General features: G+C 38.6%; 1 protein-coding gene across 3 annotated transcripts in view; it reads right to left on the minus strand.

Annotated features, from left to right (window-relative positions):
• The window catches only part of LOC108715732 (BMP/retinoic acid-inducible neural-specific protein 3), a 562767-nt gene that overhangs the window by 322545 nt on the left and 219879 nt on the right, over positions 1 to 20343 (minus strand). For all 3 annotated transcript variants that reach the window (XM_018261156.2, XM_018261155.2, XM_041561593.1), the window contains exon 2: positions 17810 to 18090. In XM_018261156.2, coding sequence (XP_018116645.1) covers positions 17810 to 18045 — 236 coding nt within the window. In that variant the 5' untranslated portion in view covers positions 18046 to 18090. The remainder of the gene's footprint in view (positions 1 to 17809; positions 18091 to 20343) is intronic.

The raw sequence follows: 20343 nt of genomic DNA on the forward strand, positions 1-20343 counted from the left end.
GCCGCATTGTTTAGTGTTAGATTATCTTCCAGCTAGTCAAGGAGGGTTAGGTACAGTTGTAATTACATTGATGACAATCACCTGGTAAAGGTTTAGCAGAGGAAGGACACCTTTTTAACCAATCACAAGGAACAATCCATCTTCCCCTGGTTGGACCCATCCACATGGTTCCACGATATCAGTGCTAAGATTTTCCATACCATTCTGTATGTCCTCGTTTGTGTTGGTGTCATCCTTCTAGTCATCTATTGTCTACCTAACACCATTTGTTGCTGTTGTTCTTGCTGTACCTCCTTATTGTCTCACTCTTTTCTAAAGGCAAGCTCTTCTAAACCTCTTCTGTTCTATCCTAAGAACACTAAAAGTCTAAAAATTTACTTCAATGAACCACCACAGTGTATGAACATTATATACCAGATGTATTCTCATATAGGTTGTATGCATTGCATTTATAAGGTATGCTATGTTTAATTGTTTGTTTTGTATTATGGTTGTCAGAAGAACTGACAAAACGGGGGATTGTGGAAGGAAAAGTCTTGCAGGCCCTAGATGGCCCCTCGCATTCCTAAGCCCCCCTCCAAGGTAGACTGAGCAGTTTCAAAGTGCCCATGGGGCCCTTCTATGAACTGTTTCAAGACTACCCAGGAGACAGTGTGCCATCTGAGAAGGTCCTTATCAGTAGTATGTTATGTTATCCTTTTGCTTCTAGCAGGTGCCCTGGCCTTGAAGCTCTCCCACTATGTTACTCCCTTCTCGTTCACATAGCTAGCTAACACTAGATAATTGTACACTGAGACACTATGATAGATACTTGGCAATACTCCCTTTTCTCCCTAGAGAGGCCTTTTCCCATTGAAGTTCCTCTCCTGAAGGGTATATAATGTGTGGTCAATCTTTTGTTTCTCAGTTCTGACCTACTTGTGTATCAGAACCCACGGAGCTCGTGTATGTTTATTATATAAATAATAAACTTGGATTATTCCTTTTACCTCGGTGATCTCCGGTCTTTGGATTATTCCCTAACAAGTACAACTTCATTATTCTATACAAAAGAGGAGTAGGCGGCAAAAAGGGACTGTGAGTGAGGGGTGTCAAGGTGGTACATATATATATATATATATATATATATATATATATATATATATATATATATATATATATATATATATACACACACACACATATATATATATACACATACTGTATATATATCAGAGCAAAGACTGTTCACAATTTGTATAGTAGCCTGTTGTACTAATTATCAGTAGAGTAGATTATTCCTAACCTAGATGCTATATATGTATCATCAACTGATGTACCTTGAGATGGTTATTAAAATAGCTTTTACAAAAAATCAGGTCTGCACACTCAAACAAGAATCTTTAGACTCAGGTGGTAAGATTGAAACATGTTTTACTAGTTAAAAAGAACAACCAAACAGAAACATAATGTTTACAAGGACAAAAAACATTTCACATGATACTAATATACATACCACCCTTAGGTACAGAACAGAAACTACAAGTAGCGGATACACCTGCCAAAATGAGAATAGCCCCAACGTTTCGGCAAATAGCCTTTGTCAAGGGGATTCTGATGTGTAAAGGGATTAGCAATGGAATAAATACCCTCTTCAATTATGCGTCTACTCCTGATTTCGCGCGCTACCCGAACTTCCGGATCTGTGACGTCACACGTGCCTACGTCACTTCCGCCGATGATTGATTCAGCGTAGTGACGCGGCTCCCTAACCAACAATTGCCTCAGGTAAAAGTAGCGCGAGAACAGAGGGTGGAACGCATGGGTGCTTTAAAACCTTCGCAGTAAGATATGCCTTGGCAGTCACGCCGTATCCTAGCAACCCCAGCGTTTTCACAGTAAATAGGAGATCGGACATTGAGCCTAATGTTGTAACCAAGTATCAACCCCATTGAAACAATATAATCAATTAAAAGTGACATTGCAATTAATAATCTAACACAGACAGTATAAGCATTATTATATATGTATAGTATATATATGTATATTAGTATCATGTGAAATGTTTTTTGTCCTTGTAAACATTATGTTTCTGTTTGGTTGTTCTTTTTAACTAGTAAAACATGTTTCAATCTTACCACCTGAGTCTAAAGATTCTTGTTTGAATGTGCAGACCTGATTTTTTGTATATGTTATATTTGGTTGCTCTGTAGGGGCGACTCATAGGTTATTTTGCACCTCTTATTGCATTTTTTCTCTTTTATAGTTTGAATTAGGTGTGCCCTCCATTTACCTGTATTTTCATATTAAAATAGCTTTTACAGATATAAAATAGCTGTTTCACCAAAGAGAACCTTTTTGCTGAAGCCAACAAATATAATTTTGTTTGATTTACTTCAGATATTTCTCTAACACAGGGAGGCCCATTTATTAAAGGGCGAATTTCAAATTCATGTGAGTTTTTTTTAACTTTAATACATTTGAATATGCTTGAAATTTGATTGGGAGGTTATTTAAGAAAAAAATCGAACATGAACAAATATTACTGAACCTAAAACTCGAATCAAATCGTATCAGACTAAACTTGAATCGAGTTTTTTCATATATATATATATATATATATATATATATATATATATATATATATATATATATATATATATATATATATATATATATATATATATTAATCTTAAATGATTTCTTTCCAGTAGTTTGATCTGTTTTCCCATTTATGAAAACTTTCTTCATCAGGAAGAGTTTCCTGACACTCAGGAAAGGTTTTAACAAACTGACACAAAGGGGTCAATTTACTTAAATTCAGATTACTTCAGATTTTTGTTTTTACAAATCATTTTTTCTGCTAAAAATAGTTTTTTTTACTTTACTCTAAAACTCTAAAAATGTAAGATTTATTAAGTGTAAAAACCACAAAAAAACTCTAATACAAAACTGCACCCAGTAAAAGCTGTCAAGGTCCCACTGAAGTCAGTGGGAGCTGTGATGATGCTATTTAACCATTTTTCATAAATTTTGACTTTTCAAGGCATTCTGATTTTTTTTTATAGTAATTCTCAGAAAAACTTTATACATATAGGTTTTAGAGATATTTGTATTATTTTCTGCACTTATTTTGTTTGTACTTTTTATATTCGGATCATTTAATAACTTTCATGGCATTCATGGTTTTAGAGAAGCAGAGTTAAATCTTTGTTTCAAAAACCACTACAATTTGACTTTTAATGAATAGACCTCATAGAGTTTAGGTTGATGTTTTGATGTTTTGCTGTGGCATCTTATGCTTGAGACCCTTCACAACAAAGTTATACAATAGAAATATAGGTTGGTGTTTCCATAAAAACAATCCAACTGGTACTCTGTCCTTGGCACCAAGATACTGGTGAATCAAATATATAATACAGAACCCTGATTTGATTCCCTGTGGCAACTGGTTGAGTCCTTGCAGGGATGATTCTTTGTCTCTTGCCACCTGAGGCAGATCCATGCTTACCTTTTTGTAGGTCCGGGGGGGGGAGGTTATCACTAGTACAGGGAGCACAATTGCGGTTTAATGACCAGAAATTCAACTCTTCTAGTGCAGAGAGCACAATTGCACAATTGAAAATTCAGCTCTTTAAGTTACCAGGAGCGGCTTTTTGCCGCTTGTGGTAACTCGTGGGCTGCTGCCGTCTGAGGCAGTTTCTCAGCTCACTTCATGGCAGCAGTGCTCCTGAGCCCTTGAGAAATCTCCTAGCATTCTGAATGTGCCTTTTCATGGTTGCCTAGATTTCTTTAAAAGTCATGTAAAGAGCACTGAAAAAAGAATGGAATTACCCTTTTCTTTGCCATTTTCCAAGAAGACACCTGTGTTGGTTTGTCAGAATATGTTATACACACCATTCTGTTTTTCGGGGTGGTAGTCCTAAGCACTGCTAAGCCTCCAAATATTTACAATCTAATGCAAATTAGGTGTGGGGAGAAGGGATTCAGACACAAAATTTCTATGCTGCTATGAATCATTCCGGTGCAGAAAATAAGTGTTTAAATCAAAAAACGTCGGTAATGTTTACTGAACATTAACAATTGTATCTATCACTCAGGTAAAAACTAAATGTAAAAATCCTAGATATTTCTTAAATAAACATCCTTAAAACAGCCTGCTTTTATGTATCAGCCCCAGAAATATTCTAGAAATGAAAAGGATATAAATAAACAGACCACATCTCTGCAACCTTTGTAGTCTATGTCCTGTAGAGCTGTTGTGAAGCTTTGTATTTGAGGGATGTAACCAATTTATATGAGTATGAAAATCAAACTTTTTACAATATGTGATTGACAACATGTAATTATACACTCTCTATGGCCAATTAGATTAATAATAAAACTTATATTAAATGGATTAATAAAATACCATTAAAAAAAGGAAATCCCTAACATATTAAAATCACATTTCTCATTAGTACTGAAAAGGTCAGGCAATAAACCCAAAAACTGTCTGGGAAAAAAAAAACATTTTCGAGACATTTGTGTCTACTAAAAGCTCATAACTAAAATTAAGATCTATATTTTGGCACAATGACGATAAACAATATATATATTAATATAATTCAGATAATTTGCACAGAATAAAATCTTTATTCACAAAACACATTTGTCATAAAAAATAGGTTACTGCACATAATTTGCATTAATTTAGGTTCTTAAGAAAATTCTTGAAACATCCTATTACCTTGGTGCTAAGAGCATTATATTGATATTGATCAGTAATTCACCTAGCAGTTGGCTAGAGACAAATGCACACTAATGAGAGGTACAGGAAATACCAAAAATGCTGTGTTTTAATGCTTCAATAAACTGCACTAGATTTTATTTATTTAATTAATGAGGATTTTGGTGTGAAAAAATAAACTGCTCACCAACTGCTCAATTTTAATAGAATATCTGAATATATATGATTTTAATTATGGTCTAAACTGTCAAATTTGACTAGGGAACTATCCACACTCGATTTGAATAATTATTTAGAAAATTCAAATTTGATTTTCGAGAATTATCAAACACTGGCCCTTTAGGAATTCAAATTTGCCACCAAAAACCTGTGGAATTCAGAGTTCAGTGACCATTTTGAAGATGTTAGTAGCCTTCCTAACATTTCAAATGATTTTTAATAAAATGCGTCCGAGTTTAAAATATTAGATTTTTTTTTTAATAAATAACCCCCCTATCGAATTTCGAGTAAAATCAAATTCACATGAATTCGAAATTTAACCCTTGATAAATGTGCCTCCCCATGTTTGCTAGAGTCAGTTTTTTTTAGAGTTCAAACTACATACTTATATTACTAGGTATCTATAGAACTTCCAGGTGTCTGACAACACAACGATTAAATTAGAGGGGTTCACTATTTGATAAATACAGTATGTCTAAAAATCCCATAGTAATTAATAAAGAGTGGTGGAATTTTACTGTGGTGATCTTTAATTTCACATTTTGATAAATCTGTCCCATAATCTGGTTCTTAGTGGGGTCCTTCAGGTCTCGGTATTGGGTCCACTTTTATTTAACTTGTTCATTAGGGGAGAGTATTATAATAATATCAGTGTTTGCATATGACACAAAATTATGTGGCATCCTTGCAACAGGATCTTGACAAACTGGCAATTTGGGCAAATGACATTCAGGGGCAGATTTAGTAAGGGTCAAATTGAGGGAATTTTCGAAGTAAAAAAATTCGAAATTCATAGTAATTTTTTTAGATACTTCGACCATCAAATAGGATACTACAACTTCAAATTTACTTTGAATTCGATTAGAAGTAAAAATAGTTTAAATATTCGACCATTCCATAATCAAAGTACTGTCTCTTTAAAAAAAACTTTGACTTCAATACTTTGCCAAATTGAACCTGCCAAAGTGCTATGTTAGCCTATGGGGACCTTCTACAACCATTTTCTAAGTCTTTACACATCGAAGTAAAATCGTTTGATCGTATGCTAAAATAGTTAGAATTGTTTGCTTCGAACGATTTAATCTACTAATTACTTCGATCGTTCGTTGGCCAAATTCAGTGAAAAATACTTCGATATTCGAATACAAAGTATTTTAATTCGATGGTCGAATTTCAAAGGATTTTTCACTTCGATATTCGACCCTTGATAAATCTGCCCCTCAATGTTGATTAATGTACATGGGATGTAAAAATATGCAAGCCACTTATACCCTTAATGGGACTGTACTAGGCAAATCCATTATGGAAAAAGTAGATAATAAACTTGGCTGTAGCAAGCATTGCAAGCATTGCCAGTTAGCAGCATCAAGGGCAAATAAGGTCTTGAGCTGTGTTAAAAGGGACATAGATTAGTGGGTCATTCTTCTACTGTACAGAACACTGTTAAGGCACCATCTAGAATATGCCATACAGTTTTGGTTTCCAGTGCTCAAACAGGACTGAAAAGACTGGCCAAGTTGGGGTTGTTCACATTGGAGAAGAGGTGTTTAAGGGGTGTTATAATAACTATGTATAAATATAAGGGGATCATATAATTATCTAACTAATGCTTTATTTGTCAGTAGGTCCTTCTTTCGGAAGGGTTTTTTACAGTGAGAGCTGTGAAGATGTGGAATAGAGATGTGGCGAACTGTTCGCCGGCGAACTTGTTCGCGCGAACATCGGGTGTTCGCGCTCGCCGGAAGTTCGCGAACGTCGCGCGACGTTCGCCATTTTGGGTTCGCCATTGTTGGCGCTTTTTTTTGCCCTCTCACCCCAGACCAGCAGGTACATGGCAGCCAATCAGGAAGCTCTCCCCTGGACCACTCCCCTTCCCTATAAAAACCGAAGCCCTGCAGCGTTTTTTCACTCTGCCTGTGTGTGCTGAAGAGATAGTGTAGGGAGAGAGCTGCTGCCTGTTAGTGATTTCAGGGACAGTTGAAAGTTTGCTGGCTAGTAATCGTTTTGATACTGCTCTGTTATTGGAGGGACAGAAGTCTGCAGGGGTTTGAGGGACATTTAAGCTTAGGTAGCTTTGCTGGCTAGTAATCTACCTTCTACTGCAGTGCTCTGTATGTAGCTGCAGTGGGCAGCTGTCCTGCTTCTGATCTCATCTGCTGACTGCTGCAATAACAGTAGTCCTTGTAAGGACTGCTTTTATTTATTTTTTTGTTGTTTTACTACTACTACTACTACTACTACTATAAGAGCCCAGTGCTATTAGTCTAGCAGTGTTGGGGAGTGGGACTGGTGTGCTAATCTGCTGCTCTAGTAGTTCAGCAGCACCAACTTTAATTTTTTTTTTTTAATATTCATTTTTTTTTTTATTTTACTTTTTTTTATTTTACTACCGCTGTAGTAGTGTATAAGTTGACCTTTTAGGCATTATTTGCCCTGTAGGCATTATTTGCACACTGTTTTCTTCAACCCGCCATCGAGCTGTGTGACCTTGTTCACATTCTGTCTAAATATCCATAATATTACCGTCTCCAGAAAAAACACCGGAGTCACTTTTTTCAAGCAGCCATAATATATTTTACGTAATCCGTATCCACCGCTGTAGTAGTGTATACGTTGGCCTTGTAGGCATTATTTGCACACTGTTTTCTTCAACCCGCCATCGAGCTGTGTGACCTTGTTCCCATTCTGTCTAAATATCCATAATATTACCGTCTCCAGAAAAAACACCGGAGTCACTTTTTTCAAGCAGCATTCATATATTTTACGTAATCCGTATCCACCGCTGTAGTAGTGTATACGTTGGCCTTGTAGGCATTATTTGCACACTGTTTTCTTCAACCCGCCATCGAGCTGTGTGACCTTGTTCCCATTCTGTCTAAATATCCATAATATTACCGTCTCCAGAAAAAACACCGGAGTCACTTTTTTCAAGCAGCATTCATATATTTTACGTAATCCGTATCCACCGCTGTAGTAGTGTATACGTTGGCCTTGTAGGCATTATTTGCACACTGTTTTCTTCAACCCGCCATCGAGCTGTGTGACCTTGTTCCCATTCTGTCTAAATATCCATAATATTACCGTCTCCAGAAAAAACACCGGAGTCACTTTTTTCAAGCAGCATTCATATATTTTACGTAATCCGTATCCACCGCTGTAGTAGTGTATACGTTGGCCTTGTAGGCATTATTTGCACACTGTTTTCTTCAACCCGCCATCGAGCTGTGTGACCTTGTTCACATTTTGTCTAAATATTGATAATATTATCGTCTCTAGAAAAAACCTTGAGTTACTTTTTTTCAAGCAGCATTCATATATTTTACGTAATCCGTATCCACCGCTGTAGTAGTGTATACGTTGACCTTGTAGGCATTATTTGCACACTGTTTTCTTCAACCCGCCATCGAGCTGTGTGACCTTGTTCACATTTTGTCTAAATATTGATAATATTATCGTCTCTAGAAAAACCACTTGAGTTACTTTTTTTCAAGCAGCATTCATATATTTTACGTAATCCGTATCCACCGCTGTAGTAGTGTATACGTTGACTTTGTAGGCATTATTTGCACAGTGTTTTCTTCAACCCGCCATCTAGCTGTGTGTATTATCGTTTCCAGAAAAACCAACTGAGTTTTTGTTGTTGTTGTTGTTGTTTTTTTAAAAATAATGCCAGGCAAAGGCAGGCCGCCACGCAGAGGCCGTGCTAGGGGCCGTGCTGCTATGCAATCCTGTGGCCCTAGCAAATTGCCCAGTTTTTAAAAGCCAATGACCCTGAACTCCCAAAATGCTGAAGAGGTAGTTGACTGGCTTACACAGCACACCCCATCCTCTACCGTTTCTAACTTTACCACAACATCCTCCTCATCCTCCACTGCTATGGCCACCCCACGTAACACTTCCTCCACCACCGGTGCCCCTTCTTCACTGGGGTCAGAGGAGTTATTTTCCAATGAGTTTCTTGAACTGAGTAATGCGCAACCATTATTGCCAGAAGAAGATGAAGGAGATGAGGACCTTACACCAGATTTAATTCTGGCAGAGAACACGATAGAGATGGACATAATGAGTGATGAGGAGGAGGTCCCCGCTGCTGCTTCCTTCTGTGATGTGTCAGAAGAAATTGATGCATCTGAGGAGAATGATGATGAGAGATTGATGTTTTGTGGGTGCCTAGTAGAAGAGAGCAAGAGGAGGGTAGTTCAGATGGAGAGACGGAGAGTCAGAGAGGCAGTAGGAGAATAAGACTTAGAAGAAGCAGGGAGGACAGCCCGCAGGGATCAGCAGGGCAACAACATGTATCGGCACCTGTGTTCAGCCGGCCAACGCACCCGCCATTGCCGCCAATACCGCCAACTCCGCCAACTTCTACTGTTACCGCCAGATCGCACACTTCCAAAAAGTCAGCAGTGTGGGATTTTTTTAATGTGTGTGCCTCTGACAAAAGCATTGTAATTTGCAATGAGTGCAGTCAGAAACTGAGCCTTGGTAAGCCCAACAGCCACATAGGTACAACTTCTATGCGAAGGCACATGAGCGGCAAGCACAAAGCACTTTGGGAGCAACACCTCAAAGGCAACAGGCAAACTAAAAGCCACACTCCTTCTGGTCCAGCATCTTACTGCTCTACCTCTGCTCTCCTTGACCGTCTGAACCACCCTCCACTCCGCCTTCCACCTTGACCACCTGTTCCCATTCCCAGTCATCTGCCACCAGCCAAGTTTCTGTGAAGGCCATGTTTGAGCGTAAGAAGCCAATGTCTGACTGTCACCCCCTTGCCCGGCGTCTGACAGCTGGCTTGTCTGCACTCTTAGCCCGCCAGCTTTTACCATACCAGCTGGTGGACTCTGAGGCCTTCCGCAAATTTGTAGCAATTGGGACACCGCAGTGGAGGTACCCAGCCGCAATTTTTTTTCTAAAAGGGAATACCACACCTGTACCAACATGTGCAGAGCCAAGTTACCGCATCTCTGTCACTTAGTGTTGGGCCAAAGGTCCATATGACTACTGACGCATGGTCCTCCAAGCATGGTCAGGGCAGGTATGTCACCTACACTGCCCACTGGGTGAACTTGGTAATGGCTGGGAAGCAGGGAATGGGTAGCTCAACAACAACAGTGGAGTTGGTGTCACCGCCACGGATTGCACGCGGTTCTGCCACCACCTCTACTCCTCCATCGCTCTCTACCTCGTCTTCTTCTTCTTCTTACTCTGCTGCTGCGGTCCTCCTTCTCCTCCTCCACACCTGTGCACCCCCAGCTCCCCCTAGGCTATTCGACGTGCCAGGTACGCTTGTCACGCTGTCTTGGGGATGACGTGCCTGGAAAGCAAAACCATACCGGATCTGTACTCCTGTCATCTCTGCAGTCACAGGCCGATCGGTGGCTGACCCCACACCAACTGCAGATCGGAAAAGTGGTGTGTGACAATGGAAGCAATCTGTTGGCAGCGTTGAGACTAGGCAATTTAACACATGTGCCCTGCATGGCACATGTGTTAAATTTAATAGTCCAACGTTTTGTCTCCAAGTACCCAGGATTCCAGGACGTTCTCACCCAGTCCAGAAAGGTGTCGGCCCATTTCAAGACGTTCCTACACAGCCATGGCACGCCTTGCTGACATTCAGCAGCGCTACAACATGCCAGTCAGGCGTTTGATTTCTGACAGCCAGACTCGCTGGAATTCAACGCTCCTTATGTTGGAACGTCTGCTGCAACAACAAAGGGCCGTCAACGAGTACCTTTTTGAACTGGGTGGTAGGACTGGATCTGCACAGCTGGGGATTTTTTTCCCCCGTTACTGGGTGCTTATGCGCGATGCCTGCAGGCTCATGCGACCTTTTGAAGAGGTGACAAATATGGTCAGTCGCACCGAAGGCACCATCAGCGACCTAATACCCTTCGCTTTCTTCCTGGAGCGTGCCGTGCGACGAGTGACAGATGAGGCTGTAGACCAGCGTGACGAGGAGCTGGAAGCGCACGATTTCTGGTCGGAATCACCAGAACGAACCCAGGCACCTGCTGCAAACGCAGGGAGAGGTGCCAGAAGTGGAGTCAGAGGAGGAAGGTGGCTTTGTGGAGGAGGAGGAGGAGGACCAACAGGAGCAGGCTTCCCAGGGGGCTAGTGGTGACCTTTTGGGACCCCTGGTCTTGTACGTGGCTGGGGGGAGGAGACCGTGGATGATGCAGTCCTTGATAATGAGGAAGCGGAGATGGATAGCTCTGCATCCAACCTTGTGAGAATGGGGTCTTTCATGCTGTCATGCCTGTTGAAGGACCCCCGTATCAAGAGGCTTAAGGAGAAGGACCTGTACTGGGTCGCAACGCTACTAGACCCTCGTACAAGCATAAAGTGTCAGAAATGTTACCAACATACCACAAGTCCGAAAAGATGCGGCATTTACAAACCAGCCTGCAAAACATGTTGTACAATGCTTTTAAGGGTGATGTCATTCAGGAACTCATCAACATTCCAGGGGCAGAGGTGCCAGTAATCCTGCCACGAGCACACCTGCAAGGACAAAGCCCTTTGGCCAGTCTGTAACGTCAGACATGCAAATGTTTTTCTGTCCAAGGCAGCGCCACAAACCCTTCTGGATCCACCCTCAAAGAACGCCTCGACCGGCAGGTAGCGGACTACCTGGCATTAACTGCAGATATCGACACTCTGAGGAGCGATGAACCCCTGGACTACTGGGTGCGCAGGCTTGTTCTGTGGCCAGAGCTGTCACAATTTGCCATGAACCTCTTGTCTTGCCCAGCCTCAAGTGTGCTCTCAGAAAGGACCTTCAGTGCAGCAGGAGGGATTGTAACTGAGAAGAGAACTCGCCTAGGTCACAAAAGTGTCGATTACCTGACCTTTATTAAAATGAATGAGGGGTGGATCTCGGAGGGTTACTGCACGCCGGAAGACTTGTTCTGACTTCTATGCAGCTGTCCTTCTCTTCAAGCCTCATGACTCCACACACAGCTGTCCTTTAGCGTCCTCCTCCTCCCTCCGCCACCGTTACAAACTAGGGTGCAAACCCTACTGGTTTAATTTTTTCTGGCCTCTGTGCTTCAGTGGCTGCAACCAAAAAAACTGGGCAAACAATGTCTACAAGGTCAACGTATGGCAAAAAATGACTATTTTCAGCATTTATATGGCATATTTTTCTGGCAACTGTGCTTCAGTGGCTGCATCCAAAAAATGCATATTTTCTGCATTTATATGGCATAATTTTTCTGGCCTCTGTGCTTCAGTGGCTGCAACCAAAAAAATGCATATTTTCTGCATTTATATGGCATAATTTTTCTGGCCTCTGTGCTTCAGTGGCTGCAACCAAAAAAATTTATATTTTCAGCATTTATATGGCATAATTTTTCTGGCAACTGTGCTTCAGTGGCTGCGACCAAAAAAATGACTATTTTCAGCATTTATATGGCATATTTTTTCTGGCCTCTGTGCTTCAGTGGCTGCGGCCAAAAAAACTGGGCAAACAATGCCTACAAGGTCAACGACGTTGACCTTGTAGGCATTGTTTGCCCAGTTTTTTTGGCCGCAGCCACTGAAGCACAGAGGCCAGAAAAAATATGCCATATAAATGCTGAAAATAGTCATTTTTTGCCATACGTTGACTCAACGTATATGGCAAAAAATGACTATTTTCAGCATTTATATGGCATATTTTTCTGGCAACTGTGCTTCAGTGGCTGCGACCAAAAAAATGCATATTTTCTGCATTTATATGGCATAATTTTTCTGGCCTCTGTGCTTCAGTGGCTGCAACCAAAAGTGGCTGCAACCAAAAAATTTATATTTTCAGCATTTATATGGCATAATTTTTCTGTCAACTGTGCTTCAGTGGCTGCGACCAAAAAAATGCATGTTTTCTGCATTTATATGGCATAATTTTTCTGGCCTCTGTGCTTCAGTGGCTGCAACCAAAAAAGTTTATATTTTCAGCATTTATATGGCATAATTTTTCTGTCAACTGTGCTTCAGTGGCTGCGACCAAAAAAATGCATATTTTCTGCATTTATATGGCATAATTTTTCTGGCCTCTGTGCTTCAGTGGCTGCAACCAAAAAAATGTATATTTTCAGCATTTATATGGCATAATTTTTCTGGCAACTGTGCTTCAGTGGCTGCGTCCAAAAAAACTGGGCAAACAATGTCTACAAGGTCAACGTATGGCGAAAAATGACTATTTTCAGCATTTATATGGCATATTTTTTCTGGCAACTGTGCTTCAGTGGCTGCGTCCAAAAAAACTGGGCAAACAATGCCTACAAGGTCAACGTATGGCAGTTGTTTAAAGAGAACAGTAGATTACTAGCCAGCAAAGCTACCTAAGCTAAAATGTCCCTCAAATCCCTGCAGACTTCTGTCCCTCCAATACAGAGCAGTATCAAGCAGATTACTAGCCAGCAAACTTACTATCATCTGTCCCTGAAATCACTAACAGCTCTCCCCCTACACTATCTCTTCCAAGCACACACAGGCAGATTTTTCAGATACATTTTTGCCCTTGATCCCCCTCTGGCATGCCACTGTCCAGGTCGTTGCACCCTTTAAACAACTTTAAAATCATTTTTCTGGCCAGAAATGTCTTTTCTAGATGTTAAAGTTCGCCTTCCCATTGAAGTCTATGGGGTTCGCGAACCGTTCGCGAACCGCTCGCGTTTTTGCACAAGTTCGCGAATATGTTCGCGAACTTTTTTTCCGACGTTCGCTACATCCCTAATGTGGAATTCTCTCCCTGAATCAGTGGTACAGGCTGATACATTAGATAGCTTTAAGAAGGGGTTGAATGGCTTTTTAGCAAGTGAGGGAATACAGTGTTATGGAAGATAGCTCATAATAAAAATTGATCCAAGAACTAGTCCAATTGCTCTATTGCTCTAGTACCATGTAATTGGGAAGTATATGGAACTGTTATCTATATACATTTAACAATTTTGATTTTGCTAATTTACCTTACTTCAATATTACTTCAGTGTCAAATTTTAAATTGCCTAAATAATGAACGCTGCAGACAAAAAAAATTCAACCATTTACCTGTTTTTTAACATTTTTTTCATTATTAGTTTATGGAATTTGAATGCTTTGATATTTCTTTTTTCATTTTCATGGCACTAAGTTATTATGCCATAAATCAATCAGGAAATTTACTAAGCCACAAGAACTTACATTTTAATAGTCTTTTGAATATTATAAAAAGATAGCACTCTCTAGCCATCAATGTACAACGTGTTCTAATCAAAACCAGTGGATTCATTATTATAGCTGTGCCATTTCCTGCTGAACTCACAGTTTCTGAAATGTAAGCTACAAGAATTGCATCCTCTGTTTTAGATAGCATGTCTAGCAACACAAAAATCAATGTTTGCTACAAATAAAGGAACAGTGTTATAAAAAGAGAACCAAGTGCAATGTCCTTGAACATCATGGTTTAAATATGCCCTGCATTCATTTTCTTAAAAAGACTACTAAATACCAAAAAAGTGTCTACATCAACTGTAGTCGTGTATTAAAACTTTCATTCATTCTTTTTCTAGTTTGAAATTTGACTTACTCAAGGGAAAACAATACCCATGATTAAATAACTGATATTATTAGTTATTCTTTCTATGAAATATAATATAAATGTGCAGTCACTTTCCTTACAACCACACTGGAGGAAAATATTGTACAAACTTACAACGCCTATGCCTTACCGATTTGAAAGCTTTGAACTACGTACATGATAAAATATAAATATGAACAAAACATATCAAACTTTTTATAGCAGATTGTTAGGGCCTACTCCTCTGAGTTAAACAAAATTAAAGAATTGGTTATTTCTCTTGGTATACCATGATTTTTTTCCTAGAAAATTTAATCTAGCATAGATATAATTGCAGCTGCAAAGATTAGTGTGGGATTTTTCAAATATAAATATTGCAAATGTTATAGGTAGTCAATGTATTTAAAATAATTTTATAACTAAATTGTAAATTACATAAAAAAATGAAAGATGTATGACTAAGTTACAAATCCCTTCCTCTAGAAGCTGTTTTACGTCTATTTTACAAAAAATAATTTCCTCTAATTTTACAACCATATTTATTTTAATGGCTTATGGTATAAATATGTGTAAAAAGAGAAAATAGGAAGAGCATGCTGTTTACTGAGCTTTTAGAGCCTGAGTGGCTTTCAGATTTGATTTGAAATTCTACTATTCTATTTATATTCTATTTTTGCTCAAAAGTTCTCTGCTTTTGGACAGATAGAGAATGCTTGCAGCTAAATTCTTGGTTCAGGAAATGAGTTAACTGTCTTAAGGATGTAACCTGCCTTAGGTAGAAAGAAGTAGGACATGGGAATTTATCACACTTAAAATCTAATCATTTGGCCTGCAAAGAAACAAGAACTTGCTAATATGACCATTTATGGTTTCTTCCAATAATCCAACCACCTTCAAATGATTCTAGCACTCATTACATACCGTATATACTCGAGTATAAGCCGAGATTTTCAGCATCCAAAATGTGATGAAAAATTCTACCTCGGCTTATACTCGAGTCAGCGGGCAGTAGCTGAGATTGCAGTCACTTTTAATCATTCTTATACCAACAGTTTACTTAGGGAGAGACTGCAATATCACACAGCACCCTCTGTTGGTTATATGAAAGAATAACAGTGCGCCCTCTGTTGGTTATATGAAAGAATAACAGTGACTGCAATATCACACAGTGCCATCTGTTGGTTATATGAAAGAATAACAGTGCGCCCTCTTTTGGTTATATGAAAGAATAACAGTGACTGCAATATCACACAGTGCCATCTGTTGGTTATATGAAAGAATAACAGTGACTGCAATATCACACAGCGCCATCTGTTGGTTATATGAAGGATTAACAGTGATGGCAATATCACACAGCACCCTCTGCACATGGTAGTGGGACAGTGAGACAATGCACACAGTAATCCGTTTGGCAATTCTCTGTCACCATCAACTTTGCAAAGAAGTCCAGTTGATCGCTGGGGGGTCGCTTTGGCAGAATGTGCGCTGCTGGGAGACAGGGCTGTAGTTTTGTCTAGGCTTGTACTCAGGTCAATACATTTTCCCAGTTTTCGTAGGTAAAATTAGGTACCTCGGCTTATACTCGAGTATATACGGTAACAGAAATAGAAATATCATGTAGAAACTAGTATATTATGTTACATTGAAGAATGGTGACGGGGGGTAGGTGAGAGACACCTAATATATACTACTTATCATACATATATCAGTTACTAATCATGTAATAAAATACAAGGAATTGGAATTCCCTCAGGCAGGGAGATGTATATATCGCTAAGTAGACACTATCTTCTACATGTAACATATTTGGAATCTATAATATAAATAAATATACTATTTTCAGTTCTATATATATGCATACTTTTTCCAAATGTCTAAAATATTCAGCAATGCATTTAGTATTACTTCACAACATATCATCTCAGACACCTTACTTTTAATTATATCAGGCTTTTTTTTTTAAAGGCAGCTGTAAAAAGTGATCATGAAGGAATGACAACTCAATGAAAATAATGTAACATATTGGAACACTTGGGAAAGAAACAGTAATGATAAAAAATCTCCCCCATCTTCTCAAGAATTCTTTTTAATTCGCATTTGGAATCATCTCTAAGAAATATATATATTATATATCAATGAAAAAGGTGAATAAGGTGCATATGCTGCTAAACCCTTCTTGTGATTTCCAGCATGATCCACCCATGCTGTTTTTGAACTACATAAATTTTATATGACTTGCAGTGAGCATTTAGAGTGTTAATTCAACAATTCATACAGGATTGAGACCTTGCTCCAATTATTTGTGCCTGTTAGTGATGGGCGAATTTGTCCCATTTTGCTTTGCCAAAAAATGTAGAGAAATGCATCGAAGTCACTGGGGGTCATTTATCAACACTGGACAAATTTGCCCGTGGGCAGTAACTCGTGGCAACCAATCAATTTGTTGCATTCATTGTTCTACCTGAAGCTGGCCGAAGAAAGTCACTCACTGATTGGTTGCTATAGGTTACTGCCCATGTGCAAAGTTGTCCAGTGTTGATAAATGAGCCCCAATGGGCTGCAGGATAATGGAGTGCTCTACCTGTAGACTTCCCACATGTTGAATGTGGTGGGTGCTCAACCAGAAATCCCCTTCCTTGCACAAGGACAGTTGTCAATATTAGAAAAAATCCAGACACTCAAAAATTGCTGTGTGAAAATAGGTTATTTATTTATCCCATAAGCATTCAAAAGCAAGGCAATGTTTCGGACCCCTCCGGGCCCTTTATCAAACAGCAATTTTTTGGTGTGCTTCCAGAGTTTTTCTAATATTGAAGTCAATGGGCGTCAAAATTATTTTGATGAGCGTCAATTTTGACACTCGCAACAATTTTTATACGCGCAACAATGCGCGTGACTATTCTGACATGCGCCCAAAATTTTTTGACGCAATGGATTTTTTTGCTGGTGAATTGTTGCTACAGTTTTTCTAATTAGTTCGCCGGTGGCGAAACTTAGAAATTTGCAACGAATTTGCACCTGGTAAATTTATTCATGCATCACTAGTGCCTGCGGTCCTATCACAGGCTCAAATTTCTGTGCCTCTGGAATCAGGCACAGTATTCATATCTAAAAGTGGACAGTATGCAAGCAAGTGCTAAAAAGGTGTAGCAGAATCCTTGCATTTATCACCTCTCAGTATTGGCATTATGTACAATTGTGCTTTTGAACAGCCTGCAAAATGTTCTTGGACTGAACAGGTGTATGGAGAACTAATGGGTATTTTTTTTTTTTGATGGCTGTGAGTTACATCTTAAATGCCATAGAAAGCTCATAATAAACTTAGATCTATTTCCTACCTGTAAATTTTGTATCTTGTGGTAAATCCTTGACGACTTCTGTCCACAAAATCAGTGTATTCCTGTGAGTGATGAAAGGGTCCCTTGTCAGAAAGGAGCCAATCAAAAGGACTGGTGGCATGCTGGTCTGAAACAGCATCAATTAAAATAATCCCGCAATGAAGACTCAGTGCAATCCATACCCATAGAGCCATCAGAGAGAGCAATTCAGCAACAGCACTGCATCGCCATATCATGCTTCAGGGCTTATATCCTTCATTCTCTTAGCTTTGCTTCATCATCTACACACAAAAAAATAAGATGTTAATTACATGGTTAGTTAAGTTGGGGTGAAAAAAGACCAAAGTCCATAAAGTTCAACCCCTCCAAATGAAAGCCAGCATCTATACTCACACTGACCTCTCCATACTCTCACATAAACTATACATCAATATCTATATTTATTGTAGATTTTAATATCACTAAAGCCCTAGATATTATATATATATTATATATTATTAAAAGCATTAACAGAATCATCAGCCATCACAACAACATCCAGCAGGGCATTCCACAACCTCGCTGCCTCACTGTGAAGCACCATCTACGTTGTTTCAAATGAAAGTTATTTCATTTGAAAAAAAATGTCTGCTTGTCCTCTGTGCATGTTATTATTAATGCAATAGAGAGGTTTATTATACTAACCAGATGGATCTTTTGCACCTCATACAGTCATTCACCAATCCCTTACTGCTTTAGGTTACTTTCAGCGAGGTCTTGCAACTCTCTGAAATATTGTAAATATTTTATTTCAAAATAAAATGACTCCTGTGATCATATCCTTTGAATACTTGAAGAATAAATTGATTTAATGAATTTCCCTGATTTTACATTTTCCTGGATTTTAAATTGTTTCCTAATCACCTGATAAATGTAAAATGGGGGTTCTACTGTAGATGACATATAGCAGAAGTGCAGTTGCCAATAGTAGCAAAGTGGCACTTATTTTTGAACAGTCTACTATAAGTTGGAACATAACAGCATAAAGGCCGAACCGGTTGCTTTCTGTTATTTGTAACATTAAAGTTATGTGCGTCATACCTTCTCACTCCCACATCCACCCACCTATCATATGCTATTAGCTCCAAAAAATAACTTTTACAACCCCTACATAAAGGCATGTAACGATAGAATAGTTGAACATAAAAAAAAAAAAACTATGACAGCTTGTTAACCTTGTCTACCATATAAAGGTAATTCAGATTTAGAATACTACCTACAGCTTTTTATTTCTAAAAATACACTTGCCAAAAGTGCATTTTTAATGTGATTTCAGCAAAATTTACTTGTTATAGTTAACTGATATAGATTAGTATCAGCATGATGCAGGAAAAGTATAGAAACCTCTGGAAGAGTCCTAAAGAGGAAACATGGCTTCAATACAAACCCTAAAATAAGAAAAAAACAAACAATATTATTATTAATTATTATTATTATTATTATATTTTACTGTTTTTCCAAAATCTAATTTTCAAGTTGAATGTCCCTGTCTCTGGTGTTTCAGTCTGGCAGCTCAGTAAATTCAGGTGCAGATTCTGCACTATTACAATTTTGCAACATTTAGTTGATATATTACTCAGTAGCATCTCTGGAGTACAGGTATTAGCAACTATTGTATTAATTCTAACAGCTGCCTTTAATGCAACTCGGGGATCCTGCTCAGCAGGGACAAACAAAAAAAAACGTGTATCAATTAAATGTATCAATTTAGAACAGTTTCCAGGGTCAGCAACCCTCTCCTTCCAGAGTTGCTTTAGAAGGTGAAAGATGAAATTTTACGCTTCAATATTAGAAAAACGGTCACACATTGAAAATAGAAAGTAATTGGAAAAAGTCTTTATTTCTGGTGAACTATCTGAAACAAACTGAACTTAAAAAAAGTGTTTGAAGGTGAACAATCCCTCTCAATCACTGATTTCATTCCAATTCACAGCACCAAATACATTAAGAAAACTGACCACTTGTATCTTGCTTCTCTCTGTATTTCCAGCTCATCCTGCTACCAATTATGAGCTGTAATGCATTGCCAATTAGAATTTAGACAGTGGCTCCCAGTTAACGATCTCTGATTCTGACTAGTTTCCTGCAGGAAAAGCAGCAGGGCTGAGGACACTAAGTAACTCATTTTGTGTGCATTTGCATATATACAGTATATATATATACAGTATATATATATATATATATATATATATATATATATATATATATATATATATATGATATTTTACACTCGGTTTCCTTCTAGACAACATTAAAATATGTGTGTTAAAATGCACATTTAACTCCAAAATTTTAATTTTCAAGTTAAATAAACTGAGCATCTTTCAAACTTGCTGATGGGGGATTGCAGGCTGGCAACATTGTGCAGGTACAATACATTTTCTTTGTCTTGAAAAAAGACTGTCACTTTATGTTGTCCATTTAATGTACAATGGAAATGTTGGCACGGGTGTGATGGATCTCTGAAAAGTACTGGAGAAAATGATCTGATCTCT

This window comes from Xenopus laevis, chromosome 4S (assembly GCF_017654675.1).
Source record: "Xenopus laevis strain J_2021 chromosome 4S, Xenopus_laevis_v10.1, whole genome shotgun sequence".
In the NCBI taxonomy this organism is placed as follows: domain Eukaryota; kingdom Metazoa; phylum Chordata; class Amphibia; order Anura; family Pipidae; genus Xenopus; species Xenopus laevis.